Source organism: Sinohyriopsis cumingii, chromosome 14 (assembly GCF_028554795.1).
Source record: "Sinohyriopsis cumingii isolate HCF-2022 chromosome 14, ASM2855479v2, whole genome shotgun sequence".
Lineage (NCBI taxonomy): Eukaryota > Metazoa > Mollusca > Bivalvia > Unionida > Unionidae > Sinohyriopsis > Sinohyriopsis cumingii.
Window position 1 is genome coordinate 34,763,882 of NC_142974.1, and position 14,993 is coordinate 34,778,874.

The 14,993-nt window shown below is 35.3% G+C and overlaps 1 protein-coding gene across 2 annotated transcripts in view; it reads left to right on the forward strand.

Annotated features, from left to right (window-relative positions):
• Positions 1 to 812: 812 nt before the first annotated feature.
• Positions 813 to 14,993, forward strand: part of LOC149783556 (uncharacterized) — a 57,080-nt gene continuing 42,899 nt past the window's right edge. For both annotated transcript variants that reach the window (XM_089931825.1, XM_089931824.1), the window contains exons 1-2: positions 813 to 921; positions 13,891 to 14,551. In XM_089931825.1, coding sequence (XP_089787951.1) covers positions 13,925 to 14,551 — 627 coding nt within the window. In that variant the 5' untranslated portion in view covers positions 813 to 921; positions 13,891 to 13,924. The remainder of the gene's footprint in view (positions 922 to 13,890; positions 14,552 to 14,993) is intronic.

Consider the following 14,993-nt stretch of genomic DNA (forward strand, 5'->3'; position numbering starts at 1 on the left):
GTGGGGGCCCCCGAGTGGCCGAGTGGTCTAAAGCGGTCTCCGTTACGGATCACTGCCATCTTACCTCTGCCTGCGTGGGTTCGAGTCTCGGATTCAGTTAATGTGGGTATGCGAAAAAGCTTCCCAGTAGCTTCTCGTGGGTCGGTGGTTCTTTTCGGGGTTTTCCCTAATTCTTCCTTCACCATTAATACTGGCCGCCATGTATAGCCTATCGTGTGCTGAAAAATGGCGTTAAACCCTACAAAAACAACAACAACAGTCAAAAGTACGAGATGAATTCGAAAGGCATGTTTTTGATAGTAGTCTTCATTTTGCAACTTTACATCTTAAATCAGCACTGCGTGTTACAACTTAAATGACAAATCAACGATACAAACATATTTACACGTTTGAACATTGACGGTGATTTCCATGATAAAGTATATATTTTTATACTTATTGAAGTCGGTGTAATTTTACGGGACTTGGTTATCCGTGACTGCTTCACCGCGAACAAATAACGTATACTTGAATTGGGAATATTTTGATTCATACCGTGCTGAGCGTCCTTAGTAACGGACGCTGTATGTATATGCCTTAAGGAACATACTCCACAATTTTTTTTACAAAAACTTTACACTTTATTTTGGCATGTAATCGTTAGACTTGAATTGATTACATGTATGATAAAAAAGACAATGTTTCAACAATCGGGGGATGGAAAAGGATGGGGGAGCACAATTGCAAATAATTCAACTCGTCGTACAGACTTATTGACAAACGTATACGGTATATTCGTTTCTTTTCAAAGTCATTTCAACTGGCAGGAGCGGCTTGTCAACAATATTTATATTTAGAACGCAAAACTGATGTCGGTCGTAATCCTGACAATAGTCTCAGTATCAGGTGCGAAGGTGTACCCGATTTTACGGTCCAGGCGAGGTAAGTTTTGATCGATGTAAAAGTATGATTGACTGTCTATCAGAGAGAGAGTGAGAGAGAGAGAGAGAACAGGTAGTTAGGTAGGGAAATACTGTAATAGATAGGCTTGTCAACTTTTATCACAGGTATCTATCTATATAATACTATAATAGACGTTGCGTGCTCAGAACCATTTTAAAATGTACAGCCATGGCATTACTAGCTATACACGTTATGGATAACATTTGAAAATGCATCTCAATGGTATAACGAGACTGACGTGCCGTGGGTAACACTTGTAAATGCAGAGCAACGGTATAACGAGACTGACGTGCCGTGGGTAATACTTGTAAATGCAGAGCAACGGTATAACGAGACTAACGTACCGTGGGTACTTGTAAATGCAGAGCAACGGTATAACGAGACAGATATGCGGTGGGTAAATCTTGTAAATGCAGAGCAACGGTATAACTAGCGCTGGATATCTGATACATAACATTCTTAGATACAATGCTGTAGCATATACCGGCTGGTTATGTCATGGATAACATGCGTAAATGTACAGGCATGGTAACACCAGCTAGACTAAACATGAATATCATCTGCAGGTGACATGCATTGTAAAACCAGCTAGATATGTTATGGATACCATTTATAACTGCACGGCTATGGTATCAGCAGTTGAACATGTATTTAACCGTATTGAACACGGGGTAATAATAGTTACGTTTTAGTTTACCGAGGTGTGTGCTATGTTATGGTCGCCTGAACTTGACATGCTGTATTGGGTTCCAAACGTTCATGCCCTGTGCAGTAGGTAGGCTGCCAACTAATATATTTATTAGCCCATGAAACTGGTATAAACTTACTCGGTGAAATTTCTTAGCTGCCATTGTTGACATGGATACATTTGTTTACAAATGGCGCTCATCTTGTGTCATAACCTCCCAAGGGCAAATAGGTAACACATAAATACTTCTGAATAATTGACGGATCAGTATTATATAATTAAAATCTATCGTTCGTTCTGGGGACAATGCAATAAAAACTATGCAATAACTCATTTCCTAAAATGGTTAAAATTGTTTCGTATGTTTATTTAATTAAAATCTATCATTCGTTTTGGGGACAATGCAATGAAAACCATGCAATAACTCATTTCCTAAAACGGTAAAATTGTTTCATATATTTGGATGACAGAAATAAAAAATTGCAGTTTTACTTTTGAAGCAGAGAGTGTCTACTTTTTTGTTTGACCATATGTATAAGTTACCTGATTATAATATCTTAAACATTGACCGACCATATTCCTAAAGTTTTGTCTATAAGGTAATAGTTTATACAATGTATCGACAGCTAGCACACATGATATATGAAGGTGTCAGTATAAAAATTATACAGTATGGTGCCACTATTTTGCATTAATATTAATAATAGTCTAGCTGATGTTATTCATGTATCGATTTCGTCATTTTTGTCATCTAAATATAGCAGTGATATCCATACATTTACTGTAACTCGTATGTCCTCGTTATACACGTCTTGTCACTCCTTCTGATTTTCGATACTTTGATTGTTACCCCCTGCTGTAATTTAGCCAAATTCAGACTAAGACCAAACTATAGGAGGCACCGCGTCTTAGTTGGTAGAGTAATGGACTATTGACCTAAAGGTTACGTGTTCGAGAATAGCCTAAGCCAGCCTTGGTCAGCTGCCTCTGTGTGTCTTTGGGACGGCACCTAGTTGCTTTTTCCTCGGCATAATGTAGCCAATATAGTCTCAAAAGGGACCATAAAGCCACACACCCCCAAATAGTATCCCATTAAATTCCCAAGATATACTGATACATATTTAATATCTACTTTTTCTAGCACTTTCAACGTTTTTAAAGATAACTATGGATTATGATATTCAGTCACACTGATAACTTTTAACTAATACTGGATACATTTAGCCTTGTAAAAACTGACAAATTGATGTGATCCAGTTATCTTAATACAGCATCGAACTGACATATATATATATATATATATATATATATATATATATATATATATATATATATATATATATATATATATATATTACTAACTTTCAGAACGTACTTTTATAAACTAAATGTGAACTTTTCTATACAGTGCACATATTTATATCGCCCGTTTCAGAAAAAAATGAAAATACAAGGTCAATAATGTAAAACCGAAGCCTCTAACTGACCGACATTTTCTACAATTGGGTTAGCATATTTTGTTACTTTATCTTTGTTGCTTGTGTTTTCAACTTTGCATGTGTGTTTGTTTACCCACCTGGACACTCATTGTTGGTCGTCACCCTACCTGCTTCTATCTCTCAACCAAACTTTTTATCAAGACCAACACGATATCGCGACCGAGGATCGTGTAAACATATCGTGATAAATCCACGTGGGGTTGCTTGCGAACGTGAAAAGAAGGTTCTAAACTTAATCATATCCATATCTCCTGAATACCAAGTCTGATGAATATTTCGCAGAGAATGTGTATCAACTTACTTAAACACTACTAAAATATTAATTTATCTCTGATCACGTTAGGTATTTTTGTATATCGCTGAGTAACCTAGATCACGTCTGTGTTTTGTGTTTGCCTTGAGAAAATATCCGACCTGGATTTGATTGTTCACCATAACATCATCGTATACTACGAGATTATTAATAAATCCATCGAAGTCATCTCCAGATGGGGCTTCATCAATATCGGTGATAAAATCAATAATATCATTGCCGTCCTCGTCCAACAATTTTGCGTTTTCATTAAAATCTTTAAGCACATCGTAGTATCTCTGATCATCGGCGGATGGTGCTATTAGGACAGAATTTTTTAGTACAAGTAACAAGATTGAAAATTCCTCTAAATTGTATTAAGAGTAAGTTTTGATTAAATTGTATTAGAAGTAAATTGATAGATCATATTGGAAGCAATTTTATACTAAAATATATTGAGATTGAATCCATTTATTCGTGTTACAATTATATACTACTATTCAGCAATGATTACGCTATTATAATCAAGTACGAACCCTCTTATACAAAACATTACTTGTATCTCTGACTCAGCATAAAAAGAGTACATTCATTAGGTTACGTAAATAGTGAACTAGACAGATTCCAAAGATTCCTATAGAGGGCAAATGTGCTGATTTTACAGAAGTACCTACATAATAATGTACATAGACCTAGACAATAATCTGTAAGAGACTACGAAGCCTCTCTTTGAGATTCTGGCCAACGCAAGAGCTAGGAGCGCGCCATATTTGGTGTTGTCTTAAGAAACGGGTATAAAATGCCCCAGCCACGGGCTGACATCAGTTTTGCTGACCAGAAGCTCAAACAGGCTTTGTCTTTGCAGGTAAGATAACCGTCTATGTACAATTTTTCATAGCATAAGACTTTTAGTGTGATACGAATTTTTAGTGTTAAGATGTTAACCTAACATCAGTATGTTTAAACATTAGATCATTTTAATATTTCTTTACTATTACTTAACATAATGTATTAGAAAGTTTAACTGTTTGAAGAATTCATATTTACTTATAATTATATTATTGATTATAGTAAAAGCAACGTTCGCTACCAACTTCATACTCAGTAATAGTTAATTTAGAAATAAAATACTCTTTATATAATAGAGTGTAATATGTTGACATTTTAGAATAAATTCAGTGAAATATGTTTCAATTACGGTATTAGTCTGAAATATTGAAATTTAGATTCTTTTGCTATCGTGAAGCTATTTGATATTTAATTATCTGTGTTACATTCTAAACGACAGTTATTATACAAGTATGATGTTGGTAAGTGAAAGAATATCGTAGTTTTATATATATTTCTTATATCCGAAAATTGAGCTTGTTGTAGTTGATATTGAAATGAAAGTTTATATGTTGAGTATTTCAATAAAGTTTTGCTGGCCAGAGGCTCAAACAGACTTTTGTCTTTACAGCTCGACCCGTGTAATCTCTCATGCCAAGCTTCCCCAACATGTAATTGTATTTACATCATCAACAAGTGACACCTCTTTCAAGAGGATTGAACTTCCTTTCTTCTCTCTCTCTCTCTCTCTCTCTCTCTCTCTCGGATTTGAGAAACGGATTGACTTAGAGTTTACGAAGCAAATCTTCACATAAAAGCTGGTGAAGAAATTCCTTACGTAAAAGTGCCACTAAATATAACTTATCCCAATTGAGCCATCTCATTATCAGATTAAGCAGCAATTGCGTCTTACCAGACCGCGATGGCCTATGATAATTGCTCGGATAGAATTTGGTAGTGCTGGTTGATACCTGAATGTCCCAGCGCGTCGCTGAAAAATCATTGATATCCATATTGTACAAATAATATGAATTTATATTGTGTTTGATGCAAGGCATCTACCCTCACCAGTGGATTAGCAACAATAATAACAAACATTAAGAGGCGTGCGCTAACAGGTAAGTGTGATATGTGGTATAAAATACAAATTAATCTCTCTTGACAAGTCGTGGAAAACATGTGGTGATATCGCTGCTTCATTAGGAAAATTACCTGGAACTCTTTGCGCTACGTATCCAGGAGAAAAACATCCTCCTGGATATAATTATTGTGGTCCTGGAACCCGACTTGATATCCGACTTGACGAAGACATGTCAAGTTGATTGACTCGTGAAATTCAAGATACACAATTACCACCATCTTCACTTTTGTAAACTGTCGCTTCGACGTCGATTACGTTCAAGACAGGTCATCATCACATTTTGGCGTGTGTGACCAAAACTAGTATTAATTCTATCTACGGTAAACTGTCTTGAATTATTAATTGAATGCTGCCACAACATTACTGTGTTACAGAAACCACGATGGTTATTCTGTAGTTGTTTCAAGATCATGATAAGTTCAGCGTCGAGATCAAAGTCACGCTTGTTGTCACACTGTTTATAACTAGTTTATTTTCTTACTACATCATCGGTGATTTCCTTGAGTTTGATTATTATTTTCTGAAAAGCCTATGATAACCCTCCTCAGCTGAGATATTCTTCTGACTCGAGACACCGAGATAAACTAAATTTAACCATTCAATACGATCATCAACAATCCAATCGTTAGTATTCGAAATAGTTAATCCTTGTGACGAATAAATCGTTATAGTATGTTATAGCGTCCATTGATTTTTTTACCCATCGTTAACGCGCTCTCAACAACACTCCCAGGAACTAAAACAATATCGTTTAACACAAGATTTTGTTTAGTGCTACAACCTGGAATTTCAACGTCGATATTTTGCCGTCGAGTGTCTGCTGGGCGATAACACAATGGTACGGATAGATCTGAAAATGTTACTTGATGTAACGGAAATAAAAGTTGTTAAAGTGTATCACGAAATACATTTCTACTTGCAACTATCAAATCATCTGGTCTCCATTAATTACAATAATCATTCATAAGAGTTTCTAAAATTATCTCACGCATTATTTCACACTAAACTTTATTTGGTTGTAGTCCGATTCATTTCTTAAGCTCTCTTAATTCTGGAACAAGCGCCTTATGATCATCAATTATCTCCTGATAGAAGTCCACACATTTTTTAGCCATTCATGCGGAGACAATCCAACAAAAGGCGGCGGTTGACCATGATCACCACACATTATCAAAGCCGTGTTTTGTCAATATCAAGTCAAGAAATAGTTTTCATGTCTCCAGCGACACTGTACATATTTAATCCCAGATAATAATCTTTGTAATATAATTTTCACACATTCATTCAAGAGTCCATGTATCTCTATTCCATTGGAAGAAGCTGTGATAAGTGTGAGATTTAAATCCTCGTTCATTCATTTCTCTGACGAGTCTATGTGTAGAGGTGAACACAATTATATAAAGTCCACGAAATAATTCGATCACATGTATTGTTTTACCAGAACTACCCGATCCATTAACATGAACAGTCTTATGTCTGGTCAAAGGATAACGTACCGATTGTGCTTATGACAATTCTGATATTTGATTATTTTTGTAATAAATATCTTTGATTTCAACGTCTGCGTATTCAGAATAATTAAGTATATTTTCCTGTTTTATTCTCCATTCGCCCCATGATGCATCAGCGCCGATATGTAGTTGTTTTAGCGAGCCTGTATTTTTATTGATATAAAATGAATCTGTAATGACTCCAAAAGCAGCATCAGGAAATTTATTTATCATCGATAATAAATTTATCGAAACTAACGCGAGCTTCGAAGATTTTGCATGAATAAACTGGGGTGACTCACCATCAGTGTAACCCACAATTGGACCTAATTTAGTTCCATCCGATAAATTAACTATAATTCGACTCATAATTGTGTTTCTCTCTGTTGTATCATTAGTTACAAAATCGAGTTCAGCATCATCTATAATTAATCTTGTACAATGTCGTTTATGATCAGATGATCCTTCCTCCTTAAATTTACCAATTATTTTTCTGCCAAGATCTTTTGCGATTTTATTCTTAGAATTAGTTTTATCAGGATTATCATCATTAGAATATTCCTTTTGTTGTGGTAACCAAACTTGTTTATGCGGACGATATCGTATAATTGCTTCATTTACAACCAACGATATCAATCTTTTTGCATCAAGCATATATCGTAATAAAGCTATTGGAGCCCAGCCGCGTTGGTTAAAATGTTTTCCAAACTAAACGGCGACAATCGGACGAAGACCTTCTGCAAACTTAAATGATGTGATTCATGCAAATGTAGTTTTATCAAAATCTATCAATTTATCAAATCTCTGGTCATTTAATGTGTTGGATGTCAGAATCTCTTAAAATAAGCAGAACATTCTCCCATTCCAAGAACATTTCCAGAGTAACATGCAACCATATCAACCGAAATAATATCTTTATAATCATATCTGGTATTCCACAATCCGCGCAGTCCGTATTCGACACAAATTGATATTATATCATCGAGAAAATCAAGCCGATTGCGTTTCCATTATTTTTTCTCTCTAGCAAAATGAGACGCGACTGATGTAATCGTAAAACAATTACTGAGCAACTTTTCATGATCGTTGGTGTATTATGACGCAAGATCTTTCATTTTTGAATGAAGATATTCTGTTCGATATATTTCACTATTACGTCTTAAAAATTGATCAATTTTTTTTTTCGATACAGATAATTCCATCAGGTTTAATTAATTCGTCGTAATCTTCTTCACAACTTTGAAGTAACCACACCTACACAGGATCATAGTTACTTATTTCGTTAACAAAATCAAATATATATCCTTGGCAAAATCTAACGTTCCTATCTCTTGGAAATATTGTTATAGCAGAAGTCCAATCATGCGCACTATGATCAACGATATTTACCGGAGTTCTTTTCGATAAATATTTTGACTCGCATGATACTTCTCTTGTTATTGTTTTTACCATTATTGGGAGAAAAAGAAATTTCGTCTAACTTATCAACATTATTCATTGTAGCTCCTTTATCTTTCACTAAATTATTCCATTTGTTTATTTTTCATGTCTTAGATCTGATAGCTTATTTCCACGTGTTGCATTTGTAAAATGTTCCATTACTCGTTCGGCTACACAATTAATTTTCGAAAATTTCATTGGTTTAGGATTGTCAATGCTAGGTTTACCATTCAGCGGATATATTGCATAAATAACTCCAGTCACTGGATACGCTCGTTCATAATAAAGATTGTCAATACCAATCAACTTTCCTGGTTTGGAATTTTTATTTCTCGTAACAATATTTCCATTGTGATGTAATCGAACAGTGTCAACCTTGTCACGGATAATCCAAGTATCCTTTACTTCGGCGGTATCCACCGATACAAAATAAACTTTACTCTGAACAACATCTCTAATTCTCGAGATAATTAATAATCGTCGCCGCCCGTTGGTCATTCATTGTAGCATCAGCAACACCTATGGTGTCACTCATGATTCTGAATGTTGACTACACTTTAGCTGCACCATCACCGCGAAATTCTTCCTTGGCGTCATGAATACTTTTAATGAGAGTTTTCGTCGGACCAACCAGAGCTCGCCTCGGCAAGTTAGGGGTTCCTCTATCAAGATCGAATCTAGCTTTTGAAGGTTGGAGGGTAGGTTAATCTCTCAAACTCCTCCATATTATAATTAAGGCAAGTATATATTTAAATTGAAGTATAATTGAAGTATAATTGCATACTTATCTCTTTTGTAATATCCAAATGCGGCAATATTGATTATTTGGTCTTGATCTTTGATAGCGGCAATACCTTCCGGCGTGAATGTATCGATGATGTTAATTCTGACTCGGCAGATATTGTGGTCGAAATCAGGTTGTGGTTGAGGAGATTGCTGGGGTGGGGATGGTTTAGTTGCTTGAAGACGTCCAACAATATCAACAGGCAAAGTTTTAAGAGCTTTTTGTGCTGCCTCAATCGGCGTAACAATTTTCTTTGTTGGCTCGACAATTGGTTTAAATAACTGTTCTGTGCCATCTGCAAATTTCACCTGACTCTCCTGACGAGTTTGTAGTAGTTGATTGCCAGAATCACGGACTGGAAGATATTTTTTAATTGCCTCTAGTCGCTCTCGAGCTGATCTAGTTGTGTGAGTCCCATTATTGATATAATAATGATTTAATTATGCACACACTACAGTAACGGGGGTGGGGTGACGACCAACTATGAGTGTCCGGGTGGGTAAACAAACACATACAAATTTGAAAACACAAGCGACAAAGATGAAGTTTCGTAGAACGCTTTATTTTCCAAATACACTTGCTCCAAAATTGGCCTGTTCACTCTCCCTGCTGCTTGGGATATAAGAAAAAAGGAGTTTAACATCTGTACATTGGCCTTGAAGTGCAAAGCGTTTCCAAATTTCAACTATTGCTTTCGTTTTGCCACTGAATTGTTTGGGGTGGCCAAACAAACGTGGAGAAGAGTATGTTCGTCAAGCATTTGTACACGAATACAAAGTTTTCAAGTATTTGTACAAGAATACAGGGTCTTCAAGTATTTGTACAATAATACAGGGTCTTCAGGTATGTGTGCAAGAAAACAAAGTTCGTTTTTTAATGTATAAAGTTTCATTTAGCTTAAGATAAACTTCTCATCTGAATACCACACCTTTTGTGTTTGATAGATTTTTATTTTAATATTATAATTTAACAAAATCTCTCTCTCTCTCTCTCTCTCTCTCTCTGCGTGTCTGTTAGACATGTAACAAATTAGAAACCAATGCAAATAGACGTCGTGTAAACGCCAGGTGTGCTCATTATAAATATTTCGTTTACTTCCGGTTGTACTTTAAAACTATTTTGACCAATTCATTGCTGAATTTATTGGATCTGACAAATCAAAACGCCGCATTTGCAGATTCTGAGCAAAATTTCAATTCAATAACAATCTTTGTTACTCTAAATGTTGAGCAGTTTCCTAACAAAGTAGCCAGAATCTTGTGATGTTATGAACGAAAATTCAATTTAATTTTACATTATTTTAGGAAATATAACGTGGTAGAGATTAAAATATACGTCCACCCCCGCGCTAAGATAGACAATGGCAAATCTAAGAGAGATCAAAAGCCAAATATACCGTCAGTTCTATACCTTCCGCGCTTCTTATCTTGTTTGATATTTGTACTAAGGAGAAGCTTCATTCTTACACATTATTACATGGTGCCTATGTTAAAAACAATGGTTTCAAACTCGAACATCACCCGGCCCAAAAATTTAATCTAAAATAAAAGCATAATCGGAATGGACAATCTAATTAACTTCAAAGATGCCTAACACCTCAAGATTAAGTAAATGACAATGCGGGACGGGCGAACCGAATGAAGTGATATAAAGAAGGCAAGCGTGCATTGAGTGGGTCGTTTTACAATGGTGCCCGATGTCGCTGCTAGTCCAAATATCGCGGCTCTAAATGTCCTGTTTGCAGTAATGTTGTTGAGTTATTTGCCAGGTTATATTTGATGTACGTTGATCGAGTCGCTGGTGTTACGATAATCGGTTTTGTAAAGATGAGTTTGTTCCGTTTGATTCAGAGTGGTATTTATTTAATGTCGAAGTGCTTCGCTTATAGATATGTAACTCGTACGTAGCTGTTTTCTCTTCAACTTACAAGGGGATTAATGCCAATCGAGGTAGGTGCAGTAATAAAGTTCAATGTATGGGCGGTTTAATGAGGACCAGTTTAGGGGTAGGTTATTAAACATCAGTGTACATGCTGATAAATAAGCTCCAAGGTGCAGACACATCAAGATAGTTGACGAAGTAATACATATCAAATTATTTGCGGATTAATAAACATCAAGGTAAATAGCATGTAAATAAACATGAAGGTAGTTGGCGGATTAATAAGCATCAAGGTAGTTGGCGTATTAATCAACATCACGGTAATTGGCGGGTTAATGAACATCAAGGTAGTTGGCGGGGTAATAAAGATCAAGGTAGTTGGCGGAGTAAGAAACATCAAGGTAGTTGGCGGATTAAAAACATTCAGTATAGGCGGGTTAATAAACAACAAGTTATGTAGCGGATTAATAAACTTCAATGTATTTGGCGGGTTAATAAACATCAAGGTAGTTTTCTGATTAATAAACATCAAGCTAATTGGCGTGTTAATAAACATTAAGGCAGTTGGAGGGTCAACAAACGTCAAGCTAGTTGACGTAGTAATAAATATCAAGGTAAATGAGTGTCAATAAACATCAAACTAGTTGGCGGGTTAATAAACATCAACGTAGTTGGCGGGTTAATAAGCATCAAGGTACAGGCGAGCTAATAAACATCAAATGTATTTTGAGTTTTAATAAACATCCAGGTACTTAGCGGATTAATAAGCATCAAGGTACAGGCGTGTCAATAAACATCAAGGTAAAGGCGTGTCAGTAAACATCAAGGTACAAGCGTGTCGATAACATCACGGTACGGGAGTGTCACTAAACATGAAGGTACGAACATATAAACAATCACTGAGGTACGGGCGTGTCAATAAACATCAATGTAGGGGCCTTCCAGTACAACTGAATGTACGTATACAGAATAAACAAGACCTTCATAGTGACAGAATTGATGACATGTGCTCGAGGGGACGACATTAAAGATGGATTTAAAATGGAGTTAAATATGTATTTGTTAGGATGTAACTGGAGTACTTTACTATAAATTAGTATATTTATAATGCATTCTTATAATAATATTTCTTCATAACCACTTTAACACAATAATCTAGCATGAAACTTTTAAAGTTGATTCAAATTAACAAATAACATAATGATGGCAGCATTTCTTCATGATTACTAGATATACCTCTGCACGCCATTTTGCGGAATAACCAGTCTCGTGACAGGAATTCTTTGTTCAGTTGTTTCTTATTGTCTTATTATAATGATATAATATTATTATTAAAAATCTGAAAATGTCACTGTGTTCATGCAAATTTGTTCACAAATTTCTATAAGTACGAACATATTACTACAAAATGTCAAAGACAAAGAAACCCGTCAGCCAGGACTTTTTCTTGACTTCTGGCAGTTGCGAAGATCGAATATCGAGACTGTTGAAAATAATAGATTTATTAAAACTGATTCCAAAGTCATAATTTTATCCCATACCTCACCTTATATTCATAAACTTAACTTAAGCTCAACTAGTTTTTATACAGACATTGCAATTGAATGGAAGGTTGTTATTAATTATTTATTTTTTGTATGAGAATATTATAGCGAAATATACAATAAAACACTTCATAAACTTTTCTGTAGTTTAGCTCATCCAACAGAATATGCACCATATTTCATATACAGGTAAACGCGATGATGGGTATCCAAGGAATAACATCGCGATATAAAAGGATCGCGTTAACACATTTCTGGAACAACTTACCCATAGAAAATGTGCATTGAAATTTCAATATCATCAGTTTTAACTAACCTCTTGATCATATATCGTTTGTTTTGGAAAATTTCGGAAGTTACGGCAACATTGAACGCATTGTAATCAATAAAAAGCTGCTAGGGTTACGAATAATAACCTGTCGTTAATTTATACTTTAAGGCTGATGTTCTTCAAGACCTATTGATACGCGTCAAGTCGCGGATTATACTAATATCTGATTACAGTTCAGCCATTTATGCGAAAATGTAAGCATATCCACACAAGAAAGGACATCCGACATCTGATTCGACGAATCGATATTTACATGTGATGAACACAAACAACCTGAGTACATTATTCTGTTTGCTATGCTTTGATCGCCGCCATAACCAGCCTTACATTGGTTCCGTCATTCGAGAAGAGTTTGCATGAGACACAAATAAGTATTCATCCCACCCACCCATAATAGCCCAAGCAATAGGATAAGCTCAAGGCATATGAAAGAAAGTATTGTCTATCGATGTATCGTCGTAATTACATCATAAAGTCGAAATATATGCACATCATCTGTTTCTCAGAACAAGACCTCTTTATCACAACCGGCCATTGAACGTAAAACTTCAATCGGATATGAACTGACATCACCTGCTACTTGTACATGATTTACATTTGTAGAATTCGCGAGAGTTTCATGACAAAGCCGGTATTCTAGAGTATGATGAAGACTAAACTATACATTATATACTTTGCATCGCTAAATTTCCCCAGTTCGATCTATCCAGCTAACAAACTTAGAGTAAAATTTATATTTGTTGGTGTCTTCAAAATGAAAGAAACCCAACTTTCCTAGCAATGTATTCGTGCTTACAGCATTTAATTGACTTATCATAATAAATCGGGACATATTTTCCATATGTTTAGACAATTTTGAACAATGTTTAGCATCTAAAAATCTTTGTTTAAACAGATTTACTCCGACACATATTATTTTAAGTAAATAAATCATTCCACCCGATAAGTAACAATGCAATTTGCCTACAATTGTAGGGTAAATATGTTAATATCAGATGCAAATGTAAGAAAATTGTGATATCTTTTTCAGGTATATTTTCAAGCAATTGTAGCTTATCATAAGCATGGGGACTTCAGCATCTGTTCCATCGAGTAAACGTGAATCTGACGTATTAAAGACAGGTTCCAAAACGGATCAAAACCTGAAACATGAAATCAGTTCAGGACCAAGCGAAAATGATCATAGATATGTAGAGAAAGAGGAAGATGAAGATGAAGATAAACAAGTTAGGAGAGAACATGCCTTCCATCTATATAACACAGCTATTGATGAAATCCATAAAATTCATAGTGGAAAAGATAACAACATAAACTGGAAAGAGGACTTATTTGAACATATAATATGTTTACATCTAGCATATGAAGAGATAGGACAAATTTACAATTTCGCCTACGATGTTGCCTTGAGATACCGACGAGAAGTAGGGACAAAAATGTGTAAGACAATGACTACGAAGGTGATAATGGACGTAGTGGTTGATTGTTGGCGTGTTTGTTACGTTACAAAAGATGACACGGATAAGACAAATACGATGAATATTATGGATAGCGCAATAACACTTTTATGGAACTTTTCAGACAGCACTCCTGACGTGTCATGTGACATTGTAAATGAACAAAGTTTCATTGAATTGTTGAAGACAATTCTCACGTCATCTAAACGGTCATTAGATACAGAAGGCAACACGACGGTAAGTTACAATTCTCACGTTATCTAAACGGTCAATATATACAGAGGACAACAAGACGGTAAGTTACAATTCTCACGTCATCTAAACGGTCAATATATACAGAGGACGACAAGACGGTAAGTTACAATTCTCACGTCATCTAAACGGTCAATAGATACAGAAGACAACAAGACGGTAAGTTACAATTCTCACGTCATCTAAACGGTCAATATATACAGAGGACGACAAGACGGTAAGTTACCCGTTTAAAATGTTTGCATGACACATTAATATTTAAATAATAAATACTAAATATTAAAAAGCAAACGTAAATGGTAATGATCTTGAGGTTTATACAGATAAATACTTGTACATTTCTCATATGAAACTTGAAAACTAAAGATAAGTAATCAAATGACACAATAATTATTGAAATAATTTAATTTGATAACATTTTCCCTGT